This window comes from Bos javanicus, chromosome 1, assembly GCF_032452875.1.
Source record: "Bos javanicus breed banteng chromosome 1, ARS-OSU_banteng_1.0, whole genome shotgun sequence".
NCBI lineage: Eukaryota > Metazoa > Chordata > Mammalia > Artiodactyla > Bovidae > Bos > Bos javanicus.
The window spans coordinates 39429077-39452767 of NC_083868.1; the positions used below are offsets into that span (position 1 = coordinate 39429077).

The 23691-nt window shown below is 40.3% G+C and overlaps 1 protein-coding gene, 1 long non-coding RNA gene and 1 pseudogene across 3 annotated transcripts in view; all 3 read left to right on the forward strand.

The window, feature by feature from the left end:
• The first annotated feature begins 5845 nt into the window (after positions 1-5845).
• On the forward strand, positions 5846-6907 carry LOC133258616 (putative elongation factor 1-alpha-like 3; annotated as a pseudogene).
• Positions 6908-6934: 27 nt separating this feature from the next.
• Positions 6935-7402, forward strand: LOC133258682 (elongation factor 1-alpha 1-like). Its single transcript, XM_061435497.1, has one exon. It carries the CDS (start codon positions 6935-6937, stop codon positions 7400-7402), a length of 468 nt encoding a protein of 155 aa, XP_061291481.1.
• A 1558-nt stretch (positions 7403-8960) lies between these two features.
• LOC133258806 (uncharacterized) overlaps positions 8961-23691 on the forward strand; it is a 74439-nt gene continuing 59708 nt past the window's right edge. For both annotated transcript variants that reach the window (XR_009740175.1, XR_009740189.1), the window contains exons 1-2: positions 8961-9634; positions 10543-10630. This is a non-coding gene — a long non-coding RNA (uncharacterized LOC133258806). The remainder of the gene's footprint in view (positions 9635-10542; positions 10631-23691) is intronic.

The following is a 23691-nucleotide window of genomic DNA, read 5'->3' on the forward strand; positions in this document are numbered from 1 at the left end:
TGAAACTCCAATACTTTGGCCACCTCATGCGAAGAGTTGACTCATTGGAAAAGACTCTGATGCTGGGAGGGACTGGGGGCAGGAGGAGAAGGGGACGACAAAGGATGAGATGACTGGATGAAATCACCAGCTCGATGGACATAAGTTTGAGTAAACTCCAGAAGTTGATATGGACAGGGAGGCCTGGCGTGCTGTGATTCATGGGGTCTCAAAGAGTTGGACACGACTGAGCAACTGAAGTGAACTGAATGTCAGCCAAACTACTAAAAATGTAGTGTTAAATTAATGCCATTTTTGGGTAATACATAAAAAATTACACATTTAGTACTATATGGAGAGGGAAATGGCAGCCCACTCCAGTCTTCTTGCCTGGGGTATCCCAGGGACGGAGGAGCCTGGTGGGCTGCAGTCCATGGGTTCACACAGAGTCGGACACGACTAAAGCGACTGAGCAAAAGAAATGGCAACCCACTCCAATATTCTTGCCTGGAGAATCCCAGGGATGGAAGAGGCTGGTGGGCTGCTGTCTATGGGGTTGCACAGAGTCACACACGACTGAAGCGACTTAGCAGCAGCAGCAGCAGCAGCAAAAGTAGGAAATAGAAAATAAGAATGAATTTTTCTGTGAGTTCATACTACAGAACTGACTTAAATTTTACCAAAATATTTTAACTAACATTAATATTGAAATACATTGAACACTATTTCAAATGTCCATTTTTAGGAAGTTCCAGATAAAAAGGTCCACATCATGAAACAGATGCAATTGAATTAACTGTCTCTTTCAGATGTGCACTTGTAGATACAATTTTCTAGCAAAATATCATTGGAAAGTAACCATGTAGTGAGGGGTGATATTTTTGTTAGTAAATGATGCTGAATTTTAAGCCAGTTTTTAGTAACAATCACAATAAAAAGATATATTTGAAAATAAATATAGCGTGTTTGGCAAAATTAACTATCTGGCAAAATAAACTATCAGATTATGATATTTTTTTCTGGAAAGTGACTATAAACTTGATTAATCTATGCAATGCAAATATGCACTTAAATCTCCATTAGTTCAAGTTATTGATATTTTTTACTGTAAATATTTCTGCTTTTTGTAATATTTTGGTCTTGTTCCCACTAAAAACAGAAGGAGTATCTAACTCAGATTTTTGTCTCTGTTATATTTTTTTCTCTTTTAACTCAGTAAATGTAGCTTCAAATGTTACATTTCCTTGCTAGCTCAGGTGTAACATAGAGATTTTGTAGGTAAACTTCCCCTCCTTTTCTCCACTGCTGCCATAGAAGTCACACCCCTTTTTCATTCACCAGCTGACCAGTGTCTTCTCCAAGTCTTTCTCCAGTCCGACTTTCTTTCTTTCTTTTTTTTTTTTTAAATTATAATTGTATTTATTCATTTATTTTTGGCTGTGTGAATCTTTGTTGCTATGCTGACTTTTCTCTAGTTGTGGTGACTGGGGGCTAGTCTCTAGTTGCAGCGCTCAGGTTTCTCATTGCCTGGCTTCACTTGTCGTGGAGCACAGGCTCTAGCATGCATGGGGTTCAATAGTTGCAGCTCCAGGCTCTAGAGCACAGGCTCAATGGTTTATGGTGCAGGGCTTAGTTGCTTGATGGCATGTGCTATCTATCTGGATCAGAGATCAAACCTAAACCCATGTCTCCTTCATTGGCAGGCAGATTCTTTACTCTTGAGCCACCAAGGAAGCCCCAGCCCTACTTTCTTAAACAGGCTTCTTCTTTATCAGCCACCTCCTCCACCTATTTTACCACTCCCCCTAAGCCACAATCTCCATATTTCATAAACATGAAATTCAAAAGATGTATCTGTGATTTTGCTTCTATCAACCTTAGGATGGTACATTGAATATGGTATAAAAAGATCAAAGTTAATTTATTTACCTTATTGTTCTTTCAAAATAGGTCTGCTGCTAGCAGGTCTCTGGGCATGCATACAAACTTCATATAGCTATAAAAGGAAAGAAACAAATGCCAGGCACATAGCACCAAGCTGAGAAACCAAATGTTAAGCAGAGATAATGAAGGGGCTGAGCTTGGAAGTTATCTGTGAGACTCAGTACTGACTGCTATTTGGAATATCAAACATTCTAATGAGTATGGAGCATTGTAGGCTTCCCAAGTAATAGAGAAGATTGGCATCAGGGTCCATGTTGTAGTCATACTATAGTCAATAATTTAAGGATGAGATGATAGAAGGAAAAAGCATTTCATAGTCTCCATCAAACAAAGGAGTAGAGTGGTAATTTCAATGCTCTCCCCCTTTAAGGCAGATAGATAAATAATATAATAACAATTTGAATAAAATATAGTAAATGCAGAAATTAGTCAAGGAAAAAATGGTGCTCCTTTTAACTGATCTAAATTCACCAATGGACCAAATCCTACTGAATTCCCTGTAAAATATTTCAGAGAAGTTTTGTTTCAGGATGAAAGGGCTTGTGTGCATTGTTCCAAGTAAACCCTCCGACACTGGAGTCGAAGTGCAATTTGCTGCATCTGAGAGATTTTTGGTGACTTACCAAGAAATTTCCACTGTGGATCAGTTTGCCATTAATTTTGAAACTGTAGGTCCCATCTTGGGGAACACCATCCTCTGGGTCAACTACTATGTGTCCTGTGACGTCAGGAACTACAGATTAAGTGCTAATGCCCCTTCCCTTTCACCAGTTGTAGTTCATAGGAAAGCTGAGGAAAAGGGAAAGAATCAGAATTTCTAGCTGTCCCATGGTCCTCAAGCCTCTGTCACATCTTCTATATTCAGTCCTGGCAAAAGGGTTTGAAAATGAGTTTTCCAGTTATTTACCTGAAATTTCTTCCTTGTTCACAAGATAGGCTCCCATCCTCATCCTTGTGTTTCTAAATACTTTTATAAGATTTGTAATCATTTTGGCATTTTGAAATCAGCTTTCCTAAATTAGAATTCAAGTGCCTTATAAATTCCCCAGCAATTTTATTTGTAGATAGACAGGGACATTTTATTTTATTAAAATGTTAATGGCTGTTTAGTGATTTAAAGTAATGGGCCAGGCTGATAATACACCATTATGTACTAAGCATCAGAAAAATGTCTATAAAATTTTGATGTATACTTTCTCTAAGGTTTTCTTTTTTTATATTAAGTTAATCCTAAATGCAAAGGCCTTTGAAAAACAAAGGATTAAAAATTAATTTTTCTTGGCTAACTCCATGGTAGCTGACAATTAAGAAATATTTCAAATTAGTTCATTCTAAACGATTTATACAGAAATGGTATGGACCTAACAAAAGCAGAAGATATTAAGAAGAGGTGGCAAGAATACACAGAAGAACTGTACAAAAAAGATCTTCATGACCCAGATAATCACAACAGTGTGATCACTTACCTAGAGCCAGACATCCTGGAATGTGAAGTCAACTGGGCCTTAGAAAGCATCACTACGAACAAAGCTAGTGGAGGTGATAGAATTCCAGTTGAGCTATTTCAAATTCTGAAAGATGATGCTGTGAAAGTGCTGCACTCAATATGCCAGCAAATTTGGAAAACTCAGCAGTGGCCACAGGACTGGAAAAGGTCAGTTTTCATTCCTATCCCAAATAAAGGCAATGCCAGAGAATGCTCAAACTACAGCACAATTACACTCATCTCACATGCTAGTAAAGTAATGCTCAAAATTCTCCAAGCCAGGCTTCAGCAATATGTGAACCGTGAACTTCCTCATGTTCAAGGTGACTTAGAAAAGGCAGAAGAACCAGAGATCAAATTGCCAACATCCACTGGATCATCGAAAAAGCCAGAGAGTTCCAGAAAAACATCTATTTCTGCTTTATTGACTATGCCAAAGCCTTTGACTGTGTGGATCACAATCAACTGTGGAAAATTCTGAAAGAGATGGGAATACCAGACCACCTGACCTGCCTCTTGAGAAACCTGTATGCAGGTCAGGAAGCAACAGTTAGAACTGGACATGGAACAAAGGACTGGTTCCAAATAGTAAAAGGAGTACATCAAGGTTGTATATTGTCACCCTGCTTATTTAACTTATATATAGAGTACATCATGAGAAATGTTGGACTGGAAGAAGCACAAGCTGGGATCAAGATTACTGGGAGAAATATCAATAACCTCAGATATGCAGATGATACCAACCTTATGGCAAAAAGTGAAGAGGAACTAAAAAGCCTCTTGATGAAAGTGAAAGTGAAAGAGGAGACTGAAAAAGTTGGCTTAAAGCTCAACATTCAGAAAATGAAGATCATGGCATCCAGTCCCATCACTTCTTGGGAAATAGTTTGGGAAACAATGGAAACAGTGTCAGACTTTATTTTTCTGGGCTCCCAAATCACTGCAGATGGTGATTGCAGCCATGAAATTAAAAGACGCTTACTCCTTAGAAGAAAAGTTATGACCAACCTAGATAGCATATTGGAAAGCAGAGACATTACTTTGCCAACAAAGGTCTGTCTAGTCAAGCCTATGGTTTTTCCAGTGGTCATGTATGGATGTGAGAGTTGGACTGTAAGGAAAGCTGAGCACCAAAGAACTGATACTTTTGAACTGTGGTGTTGAGAAGACTCTTGAGAGTCCATTGGCCTGCAAGGAGATCCAACCAGTCCATTCTGACGGAGATCAGCCCTGGGATTTCTTTGGAAGGAATGATGCTAAAGCTGAAACTCCAGTACTTTGGCCACCTCATGCGAAGAGTTGACTCATTGGAAAAGACTCTGATGCTGGGAGGGATTGGGGGCAGGTGGAGAAGGGGACGACAGAGGATGAGATGGCTGGGTTACATCACTGAGTCGATGGACGTGAGTCTGAGTGAACTCCGGGAGTTGGTGATGGACAGGGAGGCCTGGCATGCTGTGATTCATGGGGTCGCAAAAAGTCAGACACGACTGATCGACTGAACTGAACTGAAATGATTTATACCTTTACCAGAAAACATCCAAAAGTTATATGAGTTATATGAATTTTCCTAAGACACAATTGCTTACTAAGAGCTGAGCCTTTGCTACCTTTCCAAGGTACTGTGCTGTGCTGTGCTAAGTTGCTTCAGTCATGTGCGACTCTGCGACTCTATGGACTATATCCTCCAAGGCTCCTCCTCCGTCCATGGGTTCTCCAGACAAGAATACTGGAGTGAGTGGCTGTGTCCTCCTCCAGGGGATCTTCTGGACCCAGGGATCAAACTCACATTTCTTATTTCTCTTGTATTGGCAGGCAGGTTCTTTACCACTAGCACTGCCTGGGACGCCCCACCTTTTCAAGGTGAACAGCCCTAAAGTCAATTCAGCAAAAATTTGTAGAGGACTTCCTAAGCTTAAGTCAACAGTAAGCATTATGGGATTCAAAGATAAAAAGTAAGTGATGAATCCTGTTTTCAAGGAATATGCACTATTCAGTGTGATACAGTGCAGAATGAGGTAGATAGAATAGTTAAACCATAAACAAAATTGCTCAGAAAAACTAGAGGGAATAATCAGTGAGAAAAGACAGCTTGATTGAATAAATGCTGATTGTCCTGGACTCTAAACAATGAATTGAAATAAAGTAAGCAAAGAAGAGAATAATTCATTATAGACACAAGTTTATATGAAGATAAGAAAGTAATCCATTATGGGCCAAATAAGATCAAAACTAGTCTTATGATGAACATGGCTTTATTCCCACTATTAAGCATTATTAAGAGTCTAACATAGATTAGACACTCCCACCTCTCATTTCAACTTTTTCTTTAAAACACATTTTACACTGTAACATACTCGATAACTTACATGTTCATATTTATCATCTAACTCTCAGTAATAGAATTGCTAGCCATGCACACATACACACTCCACACAAATACTTTCTATTCTTGCTTGACTTAGCTTAGTACCTTAAGAACTACATTTCCATTCACCCTTGTAATTAGGTGTGTCCATGTGAATGAATTCTAGTCATAGCCACTGTTGGAAAAAATAAAAAAGACCCAGGGAAATATTTTTGTGGGGCCCTTATCTAAATAATTTGACTAAAAGTGTGTTATTGGCACACTTTTTGGCAACGGGTTTGCCTCCAGGACACAGGTGTCATGAAAACCACTGTTAAACCTAAGCAAAAATGGGAAGGGAAAACCCACAACAACATCGTTGTCATTGGGCATGTAGATTCAGGGAAGTCTACTACGACTAGCCATCTGATCTATGAATGTGGCGGGATCGACAAGAGAACTACTGAAAAGTTCAAGCAGGAGGCTGCCAAGATGGGAAAGGGCTCCTTCAAGTATGCCTGGGTCCTGGACAAACTGAAAGCTGAACGTGAGCATGGTATCACCATTGATGTCTCCCTGTGGAAATTTGAGGACAGATTTACTATCATTCATGTTACTATCATTCATGCCCCAGGACACAGAGATTTCATTAAAAACATGATTACAGGCACATCCCAGGCTGACTGTGCTGTACTGATTGTTGTTGCTGGTGTTGGTGCATTTGAAGCCAGTATCTCCAAGAACCAGCAGACCCATGAGCATGCCCTTCTGGCTTACACTCTGGGTGTAAAACAGTTAATTGTTGGAGTTAACAAAATGGATTCCTCTGAGCCACTCTACAGCCAGAAGAGATAAGAGGAAATTGTTAAGGAAGTCAGCACCTACATTAAGAAAATTGGCTACAACCCCGACACAGTAGCATTTGTGCCAATTTCTGGCTGGAATGGGGACAACATGCTGGAGCCAAGTGCTAACATGCCATGGTTCAAGGGATGGAAAGTCACCCATAAAAATGGCAATGCCAGTGGGATCATCCTGCTTGAAGCTCTGGGTTGCATCCTGCCACCAATTCACCCAATTGACAAACCCTGTGTTTGCCACTCCAGGATGTCTATAAAATTGGTGGTATTGGTACTGTCCCTGTGGGTTGAGTGGAGATTGGTGTTCTCAAACCTGGCATGGTGGTCATCTTTGCTCCAGTCAATGTATCAACTGAAGTGAAGTCTGTAGAAACGCACCATGAAGCATCGAGTGAAGCCCTTCCTGGGGACAATCTGGGCTTCAATGTCAAGAACGTATCTGTCGAAGATGTTCATTGTGGGAATGTGACTGCTGACAGCAAAAATGACCCACCAATGGAAGCAGCTGGCTTCAAAGCTCAGGTGATTATTTTGAACCATCCAGGCCAAATCAGTGCTGGATATGCACCTGTGCTGGACTGTCACCCTGCTCACATCGCTTGCAAGTTTGCTGAGCTGAAGGAGAAAATTGATCGTCGTTCTGGCAAAAAGCTGAAAGATGGCCCTAAATTCTTGAAATCTGGTGATGCTGCCATTGTTGATATGGTTCTTAGCAAGCCCATGTGTGTCGAGAGATTCTCTGACTATCCTCCCCTGGGCCGTTTTGCTGTGAGTGACATGAGATAGACAGTCACTGTGCGTGTCATCAAAGCATTGGACAAGAAGGCAGCCAGAGCTGGCAAGGTCACCAAGTCTGCCCAGAAAGCTCAGAAGGCTAAATGAATATTATCCCCAATACCTGCCACCCCAGTCTTAATAAGTGGTGGAAGAATGGTCTCAGAACTGTTTGTCTCAATTGGCCATTTAAATTTAATTGTAAAAGACTGGTTAATGATCACAATGTACCGTAAAACCTTCAGAAGGAAAGGAGAATGTTTTGTGGACCATATGTTTTGTGTGTGGCAGTTTTTTAAGTTATTAGTTTTTAAAATCAGTATTTTTTAATGAAAACAACTTGACCAAAAATCTGTCACAGAATTTGAGACCCATTAAAAAAAAGTTTAATGAGAAAAAGAAAAAGTGTGTTATTGAATCCATGGGCCTATGTGAGATATGATAATTTATCAGTGAAAATTTAGAATAATTAGTAAAGCATAGTTACTTCTGAGTTGGTTTATTGTCCAATAAGTGCATGGAAAGAATCTCTACAGGGTCCAGGTACCATCTCCTCTTGCTCAGATTAAGAGGCCCTTCTGGGCTCTTTATTGTCAAATGTGACATTCCTGACTAATTTCTTATCTCATATTGTGAGAAAAAAGTAGCAACAGTATGATTACTAATGATTCCATGGCTTTATAGAACCTATTTGTATTTAAACCATATATATTCCTCTTGCATCTAATTTTTCTAACTCCATTTGTTTAATGCCTATTTCACCTTTACTTCAGTTCAGTTCAGTCACTTAGCCATGTCCGTCTCTTTGTGACCCCATGGACTGCAACACACCAGGCTTGCCTGCCCATCACCAACTCCCAGAGTTTGCTCAAACTCATGTCCATCGAGTCAGTGATGCTATCCAACCATCTCACCTTCAGTTGTCCCCATCTCCTCCTGCCTTCAATCTTTCTCAGTAACAGGGTCTTTTCCAATGAGTCAGTTCTTTGCATTGGATGGTCAAATATTGGAGCTTCAGCTTCAGCATCGGTCTTTACCACAACACTGCATTATCCATCATGCTGTTAGAGACTATGGCCATGGTAAGTCACTTCAGTCATGTCCAACTCTTTGTGACCCTATGGACTATAGCCCTCCAGGCTCCTCTATCCATGGAGATTCTCCAGGCAAGAATACTGGAATGGGTTGCCATGCCCTCCTCCAAGGGATCTTCCCAAACCAGTAATTGAACTCGTGTCTCTTGCACCTTCTGCATCGGCAGGCAGGTTCTTGACCACTTGCACCACCTGGGAAACCCTGTTAGAGACTACCAGCTTTCAATGACTTTCTCAGAAATTCTTATTGTGTCTCATTGGTGATGACAAATGCAAGAATTATCCAGGGAATATAGACTAGTATGAAAGATAATTCATTTTCTGATCATTTTAAAGTTACCATTTGGAAAGGATAATAGTACATCTTCTAACCATGCCTTCTCTTAAACCTTTTACATCATAATCACTATATTCCTGGAATATGATCTCTTAGAATGTTGAGTACATCACTGGCTTCCATATACTATTACCAGTGGAGAGGATAGATAAGGGACCAATGGGTCGAGCAAAAAAAGAAGCTACATCTATCTGAGAAATGTCCATCTGGCAGGGCTTAAGGCTGACTTGGATGAGCATAGTGCCACAATGTCTATTGGAGGCAAGAAGGCAAGAATCATAGGAACAAAATTATCATTGTGGAACAAAAATCTCAAAATCATTTGAAAGACATGGGTGTAGACACTTCTAAGGGATAGCCTGACATGTGGTACTAGGTACCATCAGAATGGGACTTACAGAATAAAAGACACCTTCTTCCACTACCTACCACCCGTGGATGCTACAGACAAGCATCAGCACCATAGTCACAATGTGGACAAGTGACAACTGATGCATGGGCTCATATGTGTGGTTCAAGCCCAACTGTTGGTGCTAGCTGTAGGTGGTCTAGATCTCTAACTCAGCATATGTCTAATCTGAGTGACATTCACCCAGCATCAGTATGCCAACTAATTTAGTCACCTTAATTTTAGGCAACCCTGCAAAGAAATACCACAAGAGCTAATGGGAGTGATTTGCTCATCAGGCTGCCTTCCTGAAACTAAAACCCGGGCACTGGATTCACAATGATCTCATAGACTTAAGTTCTGGAGCTTTTTGAAGCATCCAGTTTTCCTTGCACATGAGGCAGAGGATCACAGGATGACCCAAGGTGAGAACTGGAGATGAAAGTTCACAGAGGACCTAGTCTAGGTATACTTAGACATCAAAGTCTATATATGTCTATCTACTTAGGCAGGACTTCTGGCCAGTTCCATGCAGTCCCAGGCAACCAGGGCCTTATATAATTATGAAGAAGGCACCCTAGAGCATAGGCCTCATGGGGTGAAGGTCTTGAGACAGAGGTCCTACATTCTCTTGTCTAAGGACAATACTTGTTCTATCCAATGGAATAGCAGGAGAAGTAAAGAATACTGATTTTAGAATATAAAGGCATACAAAGATTCCACATTTATTTATTTTCCTTTGCCTACTGGATACTGTATCCCAGAAATATCTTAAAGCCACATGTTGAATGGATGTGTTCAGCAAAGTAGCCCTACCTCCACCTTGAACCCAGAGTAACTCTTTTGACAATTTATCTGTATGTGATATTTTGTTTGAGTCATTATATATTTGGGGGTTTGTTAGCTACTCTAGCTAATATAATTACTTCTTAAAGTGAAAACTCAAGAAGGGTTGGGTCTTTTGCTACTTTGTTCCTGTTTATTTCTAGTGTCTGGAAAAATGTCAGACATGGTAGTGATCTGTTATGATTGATGTTAGGCATGTTGCTGCTAAGTCACTTCAGTCGTGTCCGACTCTGTGCGACCCCATAGACGGCAGCCCACCAGGGTCCCCGATCCCTAGGATTCTCCAGGCAAGAACACTGGAGTGGGTTGCCATTTCCTTTTCCAATGCATGAAAGTGAAAGTGAAGTCTCTCAGAGGTGCCCAACTCTTAGCGACCCCATGTGTTTAATGCTTATTCTAAAGTCATCAGTTAAGAAGCTTTAGGCTACAGGTGACTTTCAGAACAAATTCGAGAAGTATATTAACATGCCTTATTCCATGTTCACAGGAAGTGTGGTGAATTGAGGATCCCAATGGAAGGCCTCAATGATTACAACTGAGGAGGATGCAAAATCAAGAGCTGGTGCCGACAGTTTGTAAGTGTTATATCACAACCTGAAGCACCTTAAGTGTTCCTGTAAAATGCATGCATTTCCAGAATGCATGGGTCTCAATGAGTGATCTGAAATTTTATTTAAGGGAATCAATATTGCATTACCATTATGGACAAGCTTTGTAGTTCATTCAGTTCAGTTCTGTTCAGTCGTACAGTCGTGTCTGACTCTCTGTGAGCCTGTGGAATGCAGCACGCCAGGCTTCCCTGTCCATCACCAACACGCAGAGCCTATTCAAACTCATGTCTATTGCCTCAGTGATGAAATCCAACCATCTCATCCACTGTTGTCCCCTTCTCCTCTCGCCTTCAACCTTTCCCAGCATCACGGTCTTTTCAAATGAGTCAGTTCTTCACATCAGGTGGCCAAGTATTGGAGTTGCAGCTTCAGCATCCATCCTTCCAAAGAATATTCAGGACTGATTTCCTTTAGGACGGACTGGTTGGATCTCCTTGCAGTCCAAGGGACTCTCAAGAGTCTTCTCCAAAATCACAATTCAAAAGCATAAATTCTTCAGTGCTTAGCTTTCTTTATAGTCCAACTTGCATATCCATAGGTGATTACTGGAAAAACCATAGTTTTGACTAGATGGGCCTTTTTTGGTAAAGTAATGTCTCTGCTTTTTAATATTCTGTCTAGGTTGGTCATAACTTTTCTTCTAAGGAGCAAGCACCTTTTAATTTCATAGCTGCAGTCACCATCTGTAGTGATTTTGGAGCCCCCAAAATAAAGTCAGCCACTGTTTCCCCATCTATTTCCCATGAAGTGATGGGACCGGATGCCATAATCTTAGTTTTCTGAATGTTGAGTTTTAAGCCAACTTTTTCACTGTCCTCTTTCACTTTCATCAAGAGGCTCTTTAGTTCTTCTTCACTTTGTGCCATAAGGGTGGTGTCATCTGCATATCTGTAATTGCTAATAAATAAGTAAAAATATTGGCATATAGAGGACAGAGTGGATAGATGGGCTCTATAGAAGCTGCAGTTGTAGTAGGAGCACAGGCTCATGCCCCAGGCCTTAGTTTTATTTTTATTTCAAACCAGATAAATAAATATCACTGATATCCACAGAGGTTTGGAAGCACAGAATGATGGTGACTATCTAATAGTAACTAGATGACTGTCTTATAATCATTAGATGACTTTCTAATTGTGATTGGGGAAGGCAGAATAGGACTCTTGGAAGGCACAACAGAACCTTGTGCAACAGGACCCAGGAGAAAGGAACAGTGACCCCCACAGGAGACTTGCCTGTGGGTGTCTGGGAGTCTCCAGTGAAGGTGTGGGTCCCTGGTGACCTGCTACAGGGTTGGGGGCATGGACTGTAGCAGTACATGCATGGGATCTTTTAAGGGAGGTCACCATTATCTTCATCACCTCCACCATAGTTTGGCCTCAGGTAAATAGCAGGGAGATAACACAGCTCCACCCATCAACAGAAAATTGTATTAAAGATTTACAGAGCATGGCCCCACCCATCAGAACAAGATCTAGTATCTTCCTCAGTCAGTCTATCCAATCAGGAAGCTTCCATAATCCTCTTATCCTTCTCCATCAGAGGGCAGACAGACTGAAAACCCACAGAAACACAGAAATCACAGAAACACAGAAATCACAGAAAACTAATCAGTCTAATCACATGGACCACAGCCTTGTCTAATTGAGTGAAACTATGAGCCATGCCATGTAGGGCCACCCAAGACGGACGGGTCATGGTGAAGAGTTCTGACAGAATGTGGTCCACTGGAGAAGGGAATGGCAAACCACTTCAGTATTCCTGCCTTGAGAACCCCATAAACAGTATGAAAAGGCAAAAAATTAGGACACTGAAAGATGAACTCCCCAGGTTGGTAGGTGCCCAATATGCTACTGGAGATCAGTGAAGAAATAATTCCAGAAAGAATAAGGAGATGGAGCCAAAGCAAAAACAACACCCAGTTGTAGATGTGACTGGTGATAGAAGCAAGGTCTGATGCTGTAAAGAGTAATATTGCATAGGAACCTGGAATGTTAGGTGCATGAATCAAGGCAAATTAGAGGTGGTCAAACAGGAGTTGGCAAGAGTGAACATCAGCTGAGAATCAGCAAACTAAAATGGACTGGAATAGGTGAATTTTCTCAGATGACCATTATATCTACTATTGTGGGCAAGAATCCCTTAGAAGAAATGGAGTAGCCATCATAGTCAACAAAAGAGTCTGAAATGCAGTACTTGGATGCAGTCTCAAAAATAACAGAATGATCTCTATTTGTTTCCAAGGCAAACCATTCAATATCATGGTAATCCAAGTCTATGCCCCAACCAGTAACGCTGAAGAAACTGAAGTTGAACAGTTCTCAGAAGACCTACAAGACCTGCTAGAAGTAGCACCCAAAAAAGATGTCCTTTTCATTATAGGGGACTGGAATGCAAAAGTAGGAAGTCAAGAAAACCTGGAATAACAGGCAAATTTGGCCTTGGAGTACAGAATGAAGCAGGGCAAAGGCTAATAGAGTTCTGTCAAGAGAATGCACTGGTAATTTCAAACACCCTCTTCCAACAACACAGGAGAAGACTATACACATGGACATCACCAGATGGTCAACACCGAAATCAGATTGATTATATTCTATGCAGCCAAAGATGGAGACGCTCTACACAGTCAGCAAAAACAAGACCAAGAGCTGACTGTGGCTCAGATCATGAAATCCTTTTTGCCAAATTCAGACTTAAATTGAAGAAAGTGGGGAAAACCACTAGACCATTCAGGTATGACCTAAATCAAATCCCTTATGATTATACAGTGGAAGTGAGAAATTGATTTAAGGGACTAGATCTGATAGACAAAGTGCCTGATGAACTATGGATAGAGGTTTGTGACAGTGATCAAAACCATCCCCAAGAAACAGAAATGCAAAGAAGCAAAATGGCTGTCTGAGGAGGCCTTACAAATAGCTGTGAAAAGAAGAGAAGTGAAAAGCAAAGGAGAAAAGGAAAGATATACCCATTTGAATGCAGAGTTCCAAAGAATAGCATGGAGAGATGACAAAGCCTTCCTCAGTGATCAGTGCAAAGGAGCAGAAGAAAACAATAGAATGGGAAAGACTAGAGATCTCTTCAAGAACATCAGAGATACCAAGGGAACATTTCATACAAAGGTGGGCTCAATAAAGGACAGAAATTGTATGAACCTAACAGAAGCAGAAGATATTAAGAAGAGGTGGCAAGAATACACAGACGAACTATGCAAAAAAGATCTTTACAACCCAGATAATCACGACGGTGGGATCACTCACCTAGGGCCAGACATCCTGGAATATGAAGTCAAATGGTCCTCAGGAAGCATCACTGTGAACAAAGCTAGTGGAGGTGATGGAATTCCAGTTGAGCTATTTCAAATCCAAAAAGAAAAATGGTATTAAAATGCTGCCCTCAATATGCCAGCAAATTTGGAAAACTCAGCAGTGGCCACAGGACTGGAAAAGGTCAGTTTTTATTCCAATGGCAATGCCAAAGAATGCTCAAACTACCACACAATTGCACTCTTCTCATATACTAACAAAGTAATGCTCAAAATTCTCCAAGCCAAGCTTCAGCAATACGTGAACCGTGAACTTCCAGATGTTCAAGCTGGTTTTGGAAAAGGCAGAGGAACGAACCAGAGATCAAATTGCCAACATCCAGTGAAACATGGGAAAAGCAAGAGAGTTCCAGAAGAACATCTACTTCTGCTTTATTGACTATGCCAAAGCCTTTGACTGTGTGGATCACAATAAACTGGAAAATTCTGAAAGAGATGGGAATACCAGACAACCTGAGCTACCTGTGAGAAATGTGTATTCAGGTCAGAGAGCAACAGTTAGAACTGGATGTGGAACAACAGACTGGTTCCAAATAGGAAAAGGAGTACGTCAAAGCTGTATATTGTCACCCTGCTTATTTAACTTAACCAGGGCTTCCCTGGTGGCTTAGAGAGTAAAAAGTCAGCCTTCAATGAGGAAGACCCAGGTTCAATCCCTGGGTCAGGAAGATCCCCTGGGAGATGGCAATGGCACCCCACTCCAGTACTCCTGCCTAGAAAATCCCACGGACAGAGGAGCCTGGTAGGCTACAGTCCACGGGGTCGCAAAGAGTCGGACACAACTGAGCGACCTCACTTTCACTTTATTTAACTTATATGCAGAGTACATCATGAGAAACACTGGGCTAGAGGAAGCATAGGCTGGAATCAAGATTGCTGGGAGAAATATCAATAATCTCAGATATGCAGATGGCACCACCCTTATGGCAGAAAGTGAAGAAGCACTAAAGAGCCTCTTGATGAAAGTGAAAGAGGAGAGTTAAAAAGTTGGCTTAAAGCACAACATTCAGAAAACAAAGATCATGGCATCTGGTCCCCTATTTGTTGGCAAATAGGTGGCAAAACAGTGGAAACAGTTGCAGACTTTATTTTGGGGGGCTCCAAAATCACTGCAGATGGTGATTGCAGCCATGAAATTAAAAGACACTTACTCCTTGGAAGAAAGTTATGACCAACCTAAACAGGATATTAAAAAGCAGAAACATTACTTTGCCAACAAAGGATCTGTCTAGTCAAGGCTATGGTTTTTCCAATAGTCATGTATGGATGTGTGTGTTGGACTATAAAGAAAGCTGAGAGCTGAAGAATTGATGCTTTCGAATTGTGATGTTGGAGAAGATGCCTGAGAGTCCCTTGGACTGAAAGGAGATCCAACCAATCCAACCTAAAGGAAATCAGTCCTGAATATTCATTTGAAGGACTGATGCTGAAGCTGAAACTCCAATACGTTGGCCACCTTATGCAAAGAGCTGACTCATTTGAAAAGACCCTGATGCTGGCAAAGTTTGAAGGTGAGAGGAGAAGGGTATGACAGAGGATGAGATGGTTGGATGGCATCACCAAGTAGATGGACATGAGTTTGAGTAAACTCCAGGAGTTGGTGATGGACAGCGAGGCCTGGTGTGCTGCATTCCATTGGGTCACAAAGATTCGGACACAACTTAGTGACTGAACTGAACTGAAAGCTGAATAGCTGTATTGAAACCTTAAATTAAAATAAAATGAGGAAAAATTGACAAGTAGAAGTAATTCGTAATGCAAACTTTTGTTCTCATGGGGTTAGGTCAGGCTGATCTCTCTTAGCTCAGTTTCCTTTCTGTCCTCTGCTTGGCCTGTCCCTATTCATCCATCTTATGGGTTGAGAAATAGCTGGTACAACAGTTTAACCCAGAGTAGCCTGTGCTATCTCATTTCTTCAAGTCACTCTGAAGTGTGTTAAGGTTTAGAACATCAGTGATGAGCAGGAGGTGGGAGTGGTCATAGGTAAAGGAAAACAAATTTTTAGTAGGTTGGTGGTAGGTTCAAATTTTTTCTCATAATCTACATGTAAAATGTGAAAATTACAGTCTAGAAAAGTAGAATTAGCTTTTAATAGTAGCACGGCATGGCAGTAATGAGATTAAACTTTGAAGCCAGCTTCCCAGTTTTAAATTTCAGCTTTACTACCTACTAGTTGTGCATCTTTGCTCAAACTGTTTAATCTCTCTGTGCTTCAGTTTCCTGATATTTAGAATAGAGATAGCAGCAATACCTATTTTATGGAGACTGAATGAAACAATATTTAGAAAGTTCCTGGCCTAAAGTATATGCTATGTAAGGGCTCTATAAAATAAATTACTGTGTTTAAAATTATTTTTAAAGTCCATTTAATGATTCACTCAATATGTGTGTGTGTGTGCTTTTCAGACTACTTTTATCTATTACCTTATGATTAACTAAATATTACACCTGAAAATGAGAAAGCTCCCTTTACATCAAGGAACTAGTCTGGCACTTAAAGCTGCAGATCAAGAGGTTTTCAATCCTGTAAATGATCCAGAACACCAAAACACCAACCAAGGCCACTCTAAGACAATGAAATGACACACAAAAAGAGACCACTTTGTGATTGTATTCAAGCACCTCCCATCCCCTCTTACACACAGTACTCTCCACTTCCAAGTATCATGAGAGCCCAGCCAATACTTTTGTTGTGGTTATTGTTCAGTTGCCAAGTTGTGTTCAACTCTTTGCAACCCTATGGACTGCAGCATGCCAGGTTTTCCTGTCCTTCACTATCTCCTGAAGTTTGCTCAAATTCATGTCCATTGAGTCAGTGATGCCACCCAACCATCTCATTCCCTGCTGCCCTATACTCCTTTTGCCTTCAGTCTTTCCCAGCATCAGGGTCTTTTCCAATGAGTTGGCCCTTTGCATCAGGTGGCCAAAGTATTGGAGTTCAGCTTCAGCATCAGTCCTTCCAATGAATATTCAGGACTGAGTTCCTTTAGGATGGACTGGTTGGATCTCCTTGCAGTCCAAGGGACTCTCAAGAGTCTTCTCCAACACCACAGTTCAAAAGCATCAATTCTTCAGTGCTTAGCCTTCTTTATAGTCCAACTCTCACATCCATACATGACTACTGGGAAAACCATAGCTTTGACTAGATGGACCTTTGTTGGTGAAGTAATGTCTCTGTTTCTTAATATGCGGTCTAGGTTGGTCATAACTTCCTTCCAAGGAGCAAGTGTCTTTTAATTTCATGGCTGCAGTCACCATCTTTAGTGATTTTGGAGCCCCCCAAAATAAAGTCTCTCACTGTTTCCATTGTTTCCCTATCTATTTGCCATCAAGTGATTGGACCATAGGCCATGATCTTAGTTTTTTGTCAAGATTAATTAGATATGTAATCATAGAATTACCCCTGCTTCTTTACATCATTTGCTCCAAAGTGAACTGATGCTTCTTCAAAGATCCGCCCCCCCCCCACCCAACAAGTCATCATCTAACAAAAGCACAAATCCTGTGGTAAGCCCTTTCAGAAACCCTCTTACTGACACCCCGTGGTACCCCATGGTGTGTGATCTGCCTCATTGGAACTTGTTCAGCTATAGGTCGATTGTTGGTTATCTTTGGCTGGAGGGCACTGAGACATTATTTCCTATGTTGGTATTTTTATTCATGTAGAATAGCTGTGCTTTTAATACTAACACAACTCAGTCTTGGCTATTTGGAGACTTTGAAAGTGTTAAGTCTAGAATCACTTCAATTTTTACAACGTAAAATGAATGGACAAAAGAATATCTGTAGTGGAACGCAATTCCCTAAGCTAGAAGCAAGTTTTTATGCACATTTTGCATGTAATATTATTGTCATCCATATTACATTTCTGTTCCAAGTAAGAGAGAATTGTTCATTGTTTGATTTGGTGGGGTTGTTTTTTCTGAGGTGTTTTTCTCCTTTTGTTTCCTCAGATTTATGAGCCTGGCACGCTTTTCTGTCTGCTGCTGAAAAGACTATTGTGCCCATGTACACACAGTCTCGGCAAATCATTTATTTCAGACCATTAAGAACATTCTTTTTGCACCCTCAAAAAGAGGAAATTTTCATTTCAGTCATCTGTCCCAATATTAGTAGTGATTCTATAATGTCAGTATTCATTTTTTAAAAAATATAAATTTATTTATTTTAATTGGAGGCTAATTACTTTACAATATTGTATTGGTTTAGCCATACATCAACATGAATCCACCACGGGTGTACATGTGTTCCCCAACCTGAACGCCCCTCCCACCTCCCTCCCCGTACCATCCCTCTGGGTCATCCCAGTGCACCAGCCCCAAGCATCCTGTATCCTGCATTGACCCTGGACTGGTGATTCGTTTCTTATATGATATTATACATGTTTCAATGCCATTCTCCCAAATAATCCCACCCTCGCCCTCTCCCACAGAGTCCAAAAAACTGTTCTATACATCTGTGTTTCTTTTGTTGTCTCACATACAGGGTTATATAAAAAAAGTGAAGTTACAGTTGAGGGGACTTTGACACAGATGAAGGCAGTGGTGGTGAAAATGGTCTTGGATTTTATGCCATCATCATAAAAATTTTGGTCAGGGATAAACTTAATTTTTAAATACTTAATTTTTCTTTTGTCTTCTGTTTCTTTCATCCTAACCTCAAATGTCATGAAAATAAATCTATTCCAGTTTTAGCAACAATACAGTGAAATGGGAGCTAATAATTTATTAATTCAGAGAACAACATATTTTATTTAAAAAGAATAATCTTTTGTCTTGACCTATCTGAATGGTTATCTGTGTTACCTTGTTGAGGAGTAAAATTTATTGACAGAATTATATTATTATTTCTTCATTTTACTTTTATGACTTTAATAATTGTCCCCGAGAATTTATAAGCATCTGTCCCACCACTTCATGGGAAATAGATGGGGAAACAGTGGAAACAGTGGCAGACTTTATTTTTCTGGGCTCCAAAATCACTACAGATGGTGACTGCAGTCATGAAATTAAAAGACGCTTACTCCTTGGAAGGAAAGTTATGACCAACCTAGATAGCATATTCAAAAGCAGAGACATTACTTTGCCAACAAAGTTTCGTCTAGTCAAGGCTATGGTTTTTCCTGTGGTCATGTATGGATGTGAGAGTTGGACTGTGAAGAAGGCTGAGCGCCGAAGAATTGATGCTTTTCAACTGTGGTGTTGGAGAAGACTCTTGAGAGTCCCTTGGACTGCAAGGAGATCCAACCAGTCCATTCTAAAGGAGATCAGCCCTGGGATTTCTTTGGAAGGAATGATGCTAAAGCTGAAACTGCAGTACTTTGGCCACCTCATGCGAAGTGTTGATTCATTGGGAAAGACCCTGATGCTGGTGTAGGAGGAGAAGGGGACGACAGAGGATGAGATGCCTGGATGGCATCACTGACTCAATGGACGTGAGTCTGAGTGAACTCCGGGAGTTGGTGATGGACAGGGAGGCCTGGCGTGCTATGATTCATGGGGTCGCAAAGAGTCGGACACGACTGAGCGACTGATGTGATCTGATCTGATTGCCTATTAATCTATGCCTTTTTATCTATAACAAAATGTCTGATCGTGTCACATTACATGCATGTAATTACATATATTGTCACATTATTATGTTATAGGGCTACATGAGACTATGAAAATGTGTGTAACTCATCCTGTTAGGTACAAAGCAAGCTTTGCTATAACTATCCCTAAAAATAGCCTTTCCTTCAAGTTCCCCAAAGAAGAAGATGATTCTTCAACCTCTCATTCTGAAAAGAAAACTGTCTTTTAAAGAAATGACCAGAGAGACCTTGACCATACCCATAAGAACTTAACAAAGGTACACATTTATCATTTGCTTTTGAAGGTCTCCTACTATACCTTGTGATACTGGCATTTCATAGAATCAGTGGATATTACGTTTTCTTTTTCCCCTGTCCTGGTTATTCCTTTGTCTACTTTAACGTCAACTATGCTGGGATTAAATGCCTGAATAGTTTAACAGGAAAAGATGAATCTCATTTTAGTTCCACTATTGGCAGCAGGACTATTCCCAAACCATGCTTATTGCAGTTCTTATGAAAACCAGCTGCAGGTCTCATACAAGGGCCAAAATTAGCATGCATTCTGAAGGATTTCTATGCATATTTTTATCAGCTAAAATATGACAGTTTTTTCTAGAATATATAATATTTTTATCAGCTAAAATATGACAGTTTTGTCTAAATATATAATCAAACCTCAGGAATCGTTTTGTCAACATTTGTGAAAAAAGAGATAGTATTACTTATCAAGAATTTTTGTTAGTGAACATGGGAGAATCACATAGTCACTCTCTTGTTTGTATTTTTCCATCTCAAAATTGAGACTATTTACTTCTGTTAAACTCACATAAAACGTGTATTGACATTGAGTTAAATACTCCCATTCTATAAACTTTTAGAGAATAATTCAACATTTTGGGGGGAAAAAAAAAAAAGGAAAAAAAGACTATCAGCATGTAGCAAACCAGGAAACATCTTACTCTGTAATATTTTCCAAAAGCCAAGGTAATACTTTCCATAAACATTACAGAAATCAAAAGACACTGGCTTTGATGAATTGAAATATAGTTTTCATAGCCATTTGTTAGTAGGAAGTCATTTATCTATTTGGCATTTAATATACTTCCCAGGTGGTGCTAGTGATAAAGAATCCTCCTGCCAATTTGGAGACACAAGAGACGAGGGTTCTGTCCCTGGGTCAGGCAGATCCCTTGGAGCAGGAAATGGCAAGCTACTCCAGCATTCTCGCCTGGAGAATTCCATGGACAGAAGAGCTGGTGGGTTACAGTCCAAGAGGTTGCAAAGAATCGGACATGACTGAAGCAACTGGGCAGGATAACACGTGCCCTATCTCATGATTCCTTGTTTCTCTGTTTTTAACATTTTTGTTGTTGTTTTTTCTTTTCCGTTGGTCAACAGCACAACTTTTCATATACCATTGTTTAAAGACAAACATTCCTTACCTGCAACTTGTCCTTTTTGAGCATGGAGTCTTGGTAAAGATGTGTTTATTTAAAAATTTACACTTAATGCTCAGATATGTGGTCTGAATAGTTATTGTTGTCCTTTGGTCATTCAGTCGTGTCTGACTCTTAGTGAATCCATGGACTGTAGCCTGCCAGGCTCCTCTGTCCATGGGATTTCCCAGGCAAGAATACTGGAGTGGGAAGCCATTTTTCTCTCCAGGAGAACTTCCCAACCCAAGGATTGAACCTGCAGCTCCTGCACTGGCAGGTGGATTCTTTATTGCTGAGCCACAGAGTAGGGAGGCATAATTAAAATTTTAAAAATAAGATTGCTCCTGAAAAATCTCAGGTTTATCATTACTTAAAGGAGAAGAGGTAAAGGTCATCTAGATAAGCTAAGTCATACAATTATATGAATATATGACACATGTCGTGTTGGTGTTATATTCACATTTAACTTAGCCAGGAATTGACTTCTTATATTTCCCTAAGCCATTTATGGACTTTTGGAATTGAGAGTACTATTAGTGATCTCTGGCTGATCCCTTTATTTCATAGAGTAGGAAGTTAAGACTCAGAAAGTCAAGCAAGGAATAGAAACGGAATTTCTTTTGATCCCATCTCTGTTCTTTCCAGCAGCAAGCCCGTTTTCTCTATTTCCCCTCCGGTTTCTGAACTTCCACTGCATTCCTCATTTCAAATAGCTGATTCATATGTGATCCTACTTTATTTTTGCAACTGCTGTAGCTTCAGCAACCAGCAGTTCTAAGGGAGGATATCACAGAGTTGCTTCAGCAGCAACATTCCCACTCCCTCCACCCATGCTCACCATCCCCTTCAATGTTCAGATGAAGAGGGGTTTCTCATTTTTATCATATGATCTGGGACTACGGCCTTTACATCCACAAGTCAACTTTTTGCTTATGTATCCTACAGAGACCTACGTGACTAGAATTCAGACCTCTTTCCATGCAGGAACTGCCTTCAGCAAGAAGTCTGGCCTGAATTTCAAAAGATTATAATAAAAAGCATATGAAATAGATGACTAATAGGGACCTACTGAATAGCTCAGGGAACTCATCTCGATATTCTTTAAGGACCTGTGTGGGAAAAGAATATTAAAAAAAAAAAAAGGATATATGTATAACTGATTCACTTTGCTATCCACCTGAAACTATCACAAATTTGTAAATCAACTATACTCCAGAAAATTTTTAAAAAATGTATGTTAAGGAATACCTAAATGGTTCCCTTGAAGTGAAACTTGCCTTCTCTCTCATCCTATGTCTTATACATGAGAATAATGAAGGTGTTTGATCTCTATGCATCTAAACATGGATAACTGGTGTTTGATCTCTATGCATTGACCTAAAGTTTAGTGCTAGATAGATCTCAAGCTTAGCCCACAGAGACCAGCATTAACCTCATTGTCCACTAATGAGGTAATTATTCAATCGATTTGTAAATCTCAGTCATTCCTCACTCTTTATCTTTGCCTATACATAACTTTTGTTAACTCCAAAAGTAAATTAAAGATTGCTGATTAAAGATGGTTGAATCCTTGTTGTTATTCCTCTCATTGAGATGCAGAGTTCCTCTCTGTGCCTGTACTAGCTTTAGTTAAGTTTGACTAATAAAAGAGAGTGGAAATGATATCCTGGGACTTTTGTGCTAGCCCATTAGAAGTTTTGCAACTTCCACCCAGGTCCCTTGGAATGCTTGCTTTAGGTCTGACTGTAATTAGACCACCAGACAATGAGGAAGTCCACATGGAGGTGCTGCATAGACAACGGAAAAGCCCAGAGAAAAAGAAGCAGGCTTACGGCTTTTCTATCCATTCTAGTCTAGGGACTAAAACAATGAGTAATAAGCTTCCCTTGAATATATCAGGCTCTAGCAAAGATGATATGAAGAAGTGTAGGATCTATATGGCAGCCAGAACCAAGAACCAAGATATATGATCTAGTTCAACCATCCCAGCCATATCCTGGCATTTGAACTGCTCCACCTGAGTCCCAGTCCTTATGGTATAAAGACAAGCTGTCCCCACTATGTGCTGCCCAAACTCCTGAACCACAAACTTGCAGATACAATAACATGGCTGCTGTTTTATGTCATTAATTATTGGGGTGACTTCTTGTTCAGCAATAGATTGCCAGAAAATGAATTGATTCTAAAACTTGTTCCAGTTGAACAGAAACCTAAAACATGTAGCATGGGATCTGGGACGAGGGAGAGGGTATAAACAAGATGTGAAGAAGGGGAGGTTAATGACAACATGCATGAGCAGAAATGGTCCTTGGTGCCTCACTCTAACTTTGAGAACATAATGCTTGTTGCTTTAAAATCTCATGTAATTTCTCTTTGGCCAAGCTAACCTGGAATAGCACAGGAAAAAAAGTCTGTGAAATGCTACTTTTGCTTAACTAAACTGATTCAATACCATCATACCATGTTGTACATGACTGTTGAAAAGCTTGGCCACAGTCATGGCTGATGTCTTATAATCACTTACTTGCAAACTATATCACAGTGCTGATTTCTGGCCTATTGTTTCCACAGTTCCTCCACTTTAGGTCTTCTCTAGAATGACCAACCTCAGCTTTCAAAATAATTGGATGAACTATAAGTTCTTCTAAATAAAATCCTCTGATTCTTGCATTAAATGCTCTGCAGGTTAAAA

Bases quoted from the DNA above. Each gene is read 5' to 3' on its own strand.
- LOC133258682 (XM_061435497.1), top strand. From the start codon at position 6,935: ATGGTGGTCATCTTTGCTCCAGTCAATGTATCAACTGAAGTGAAGTCT.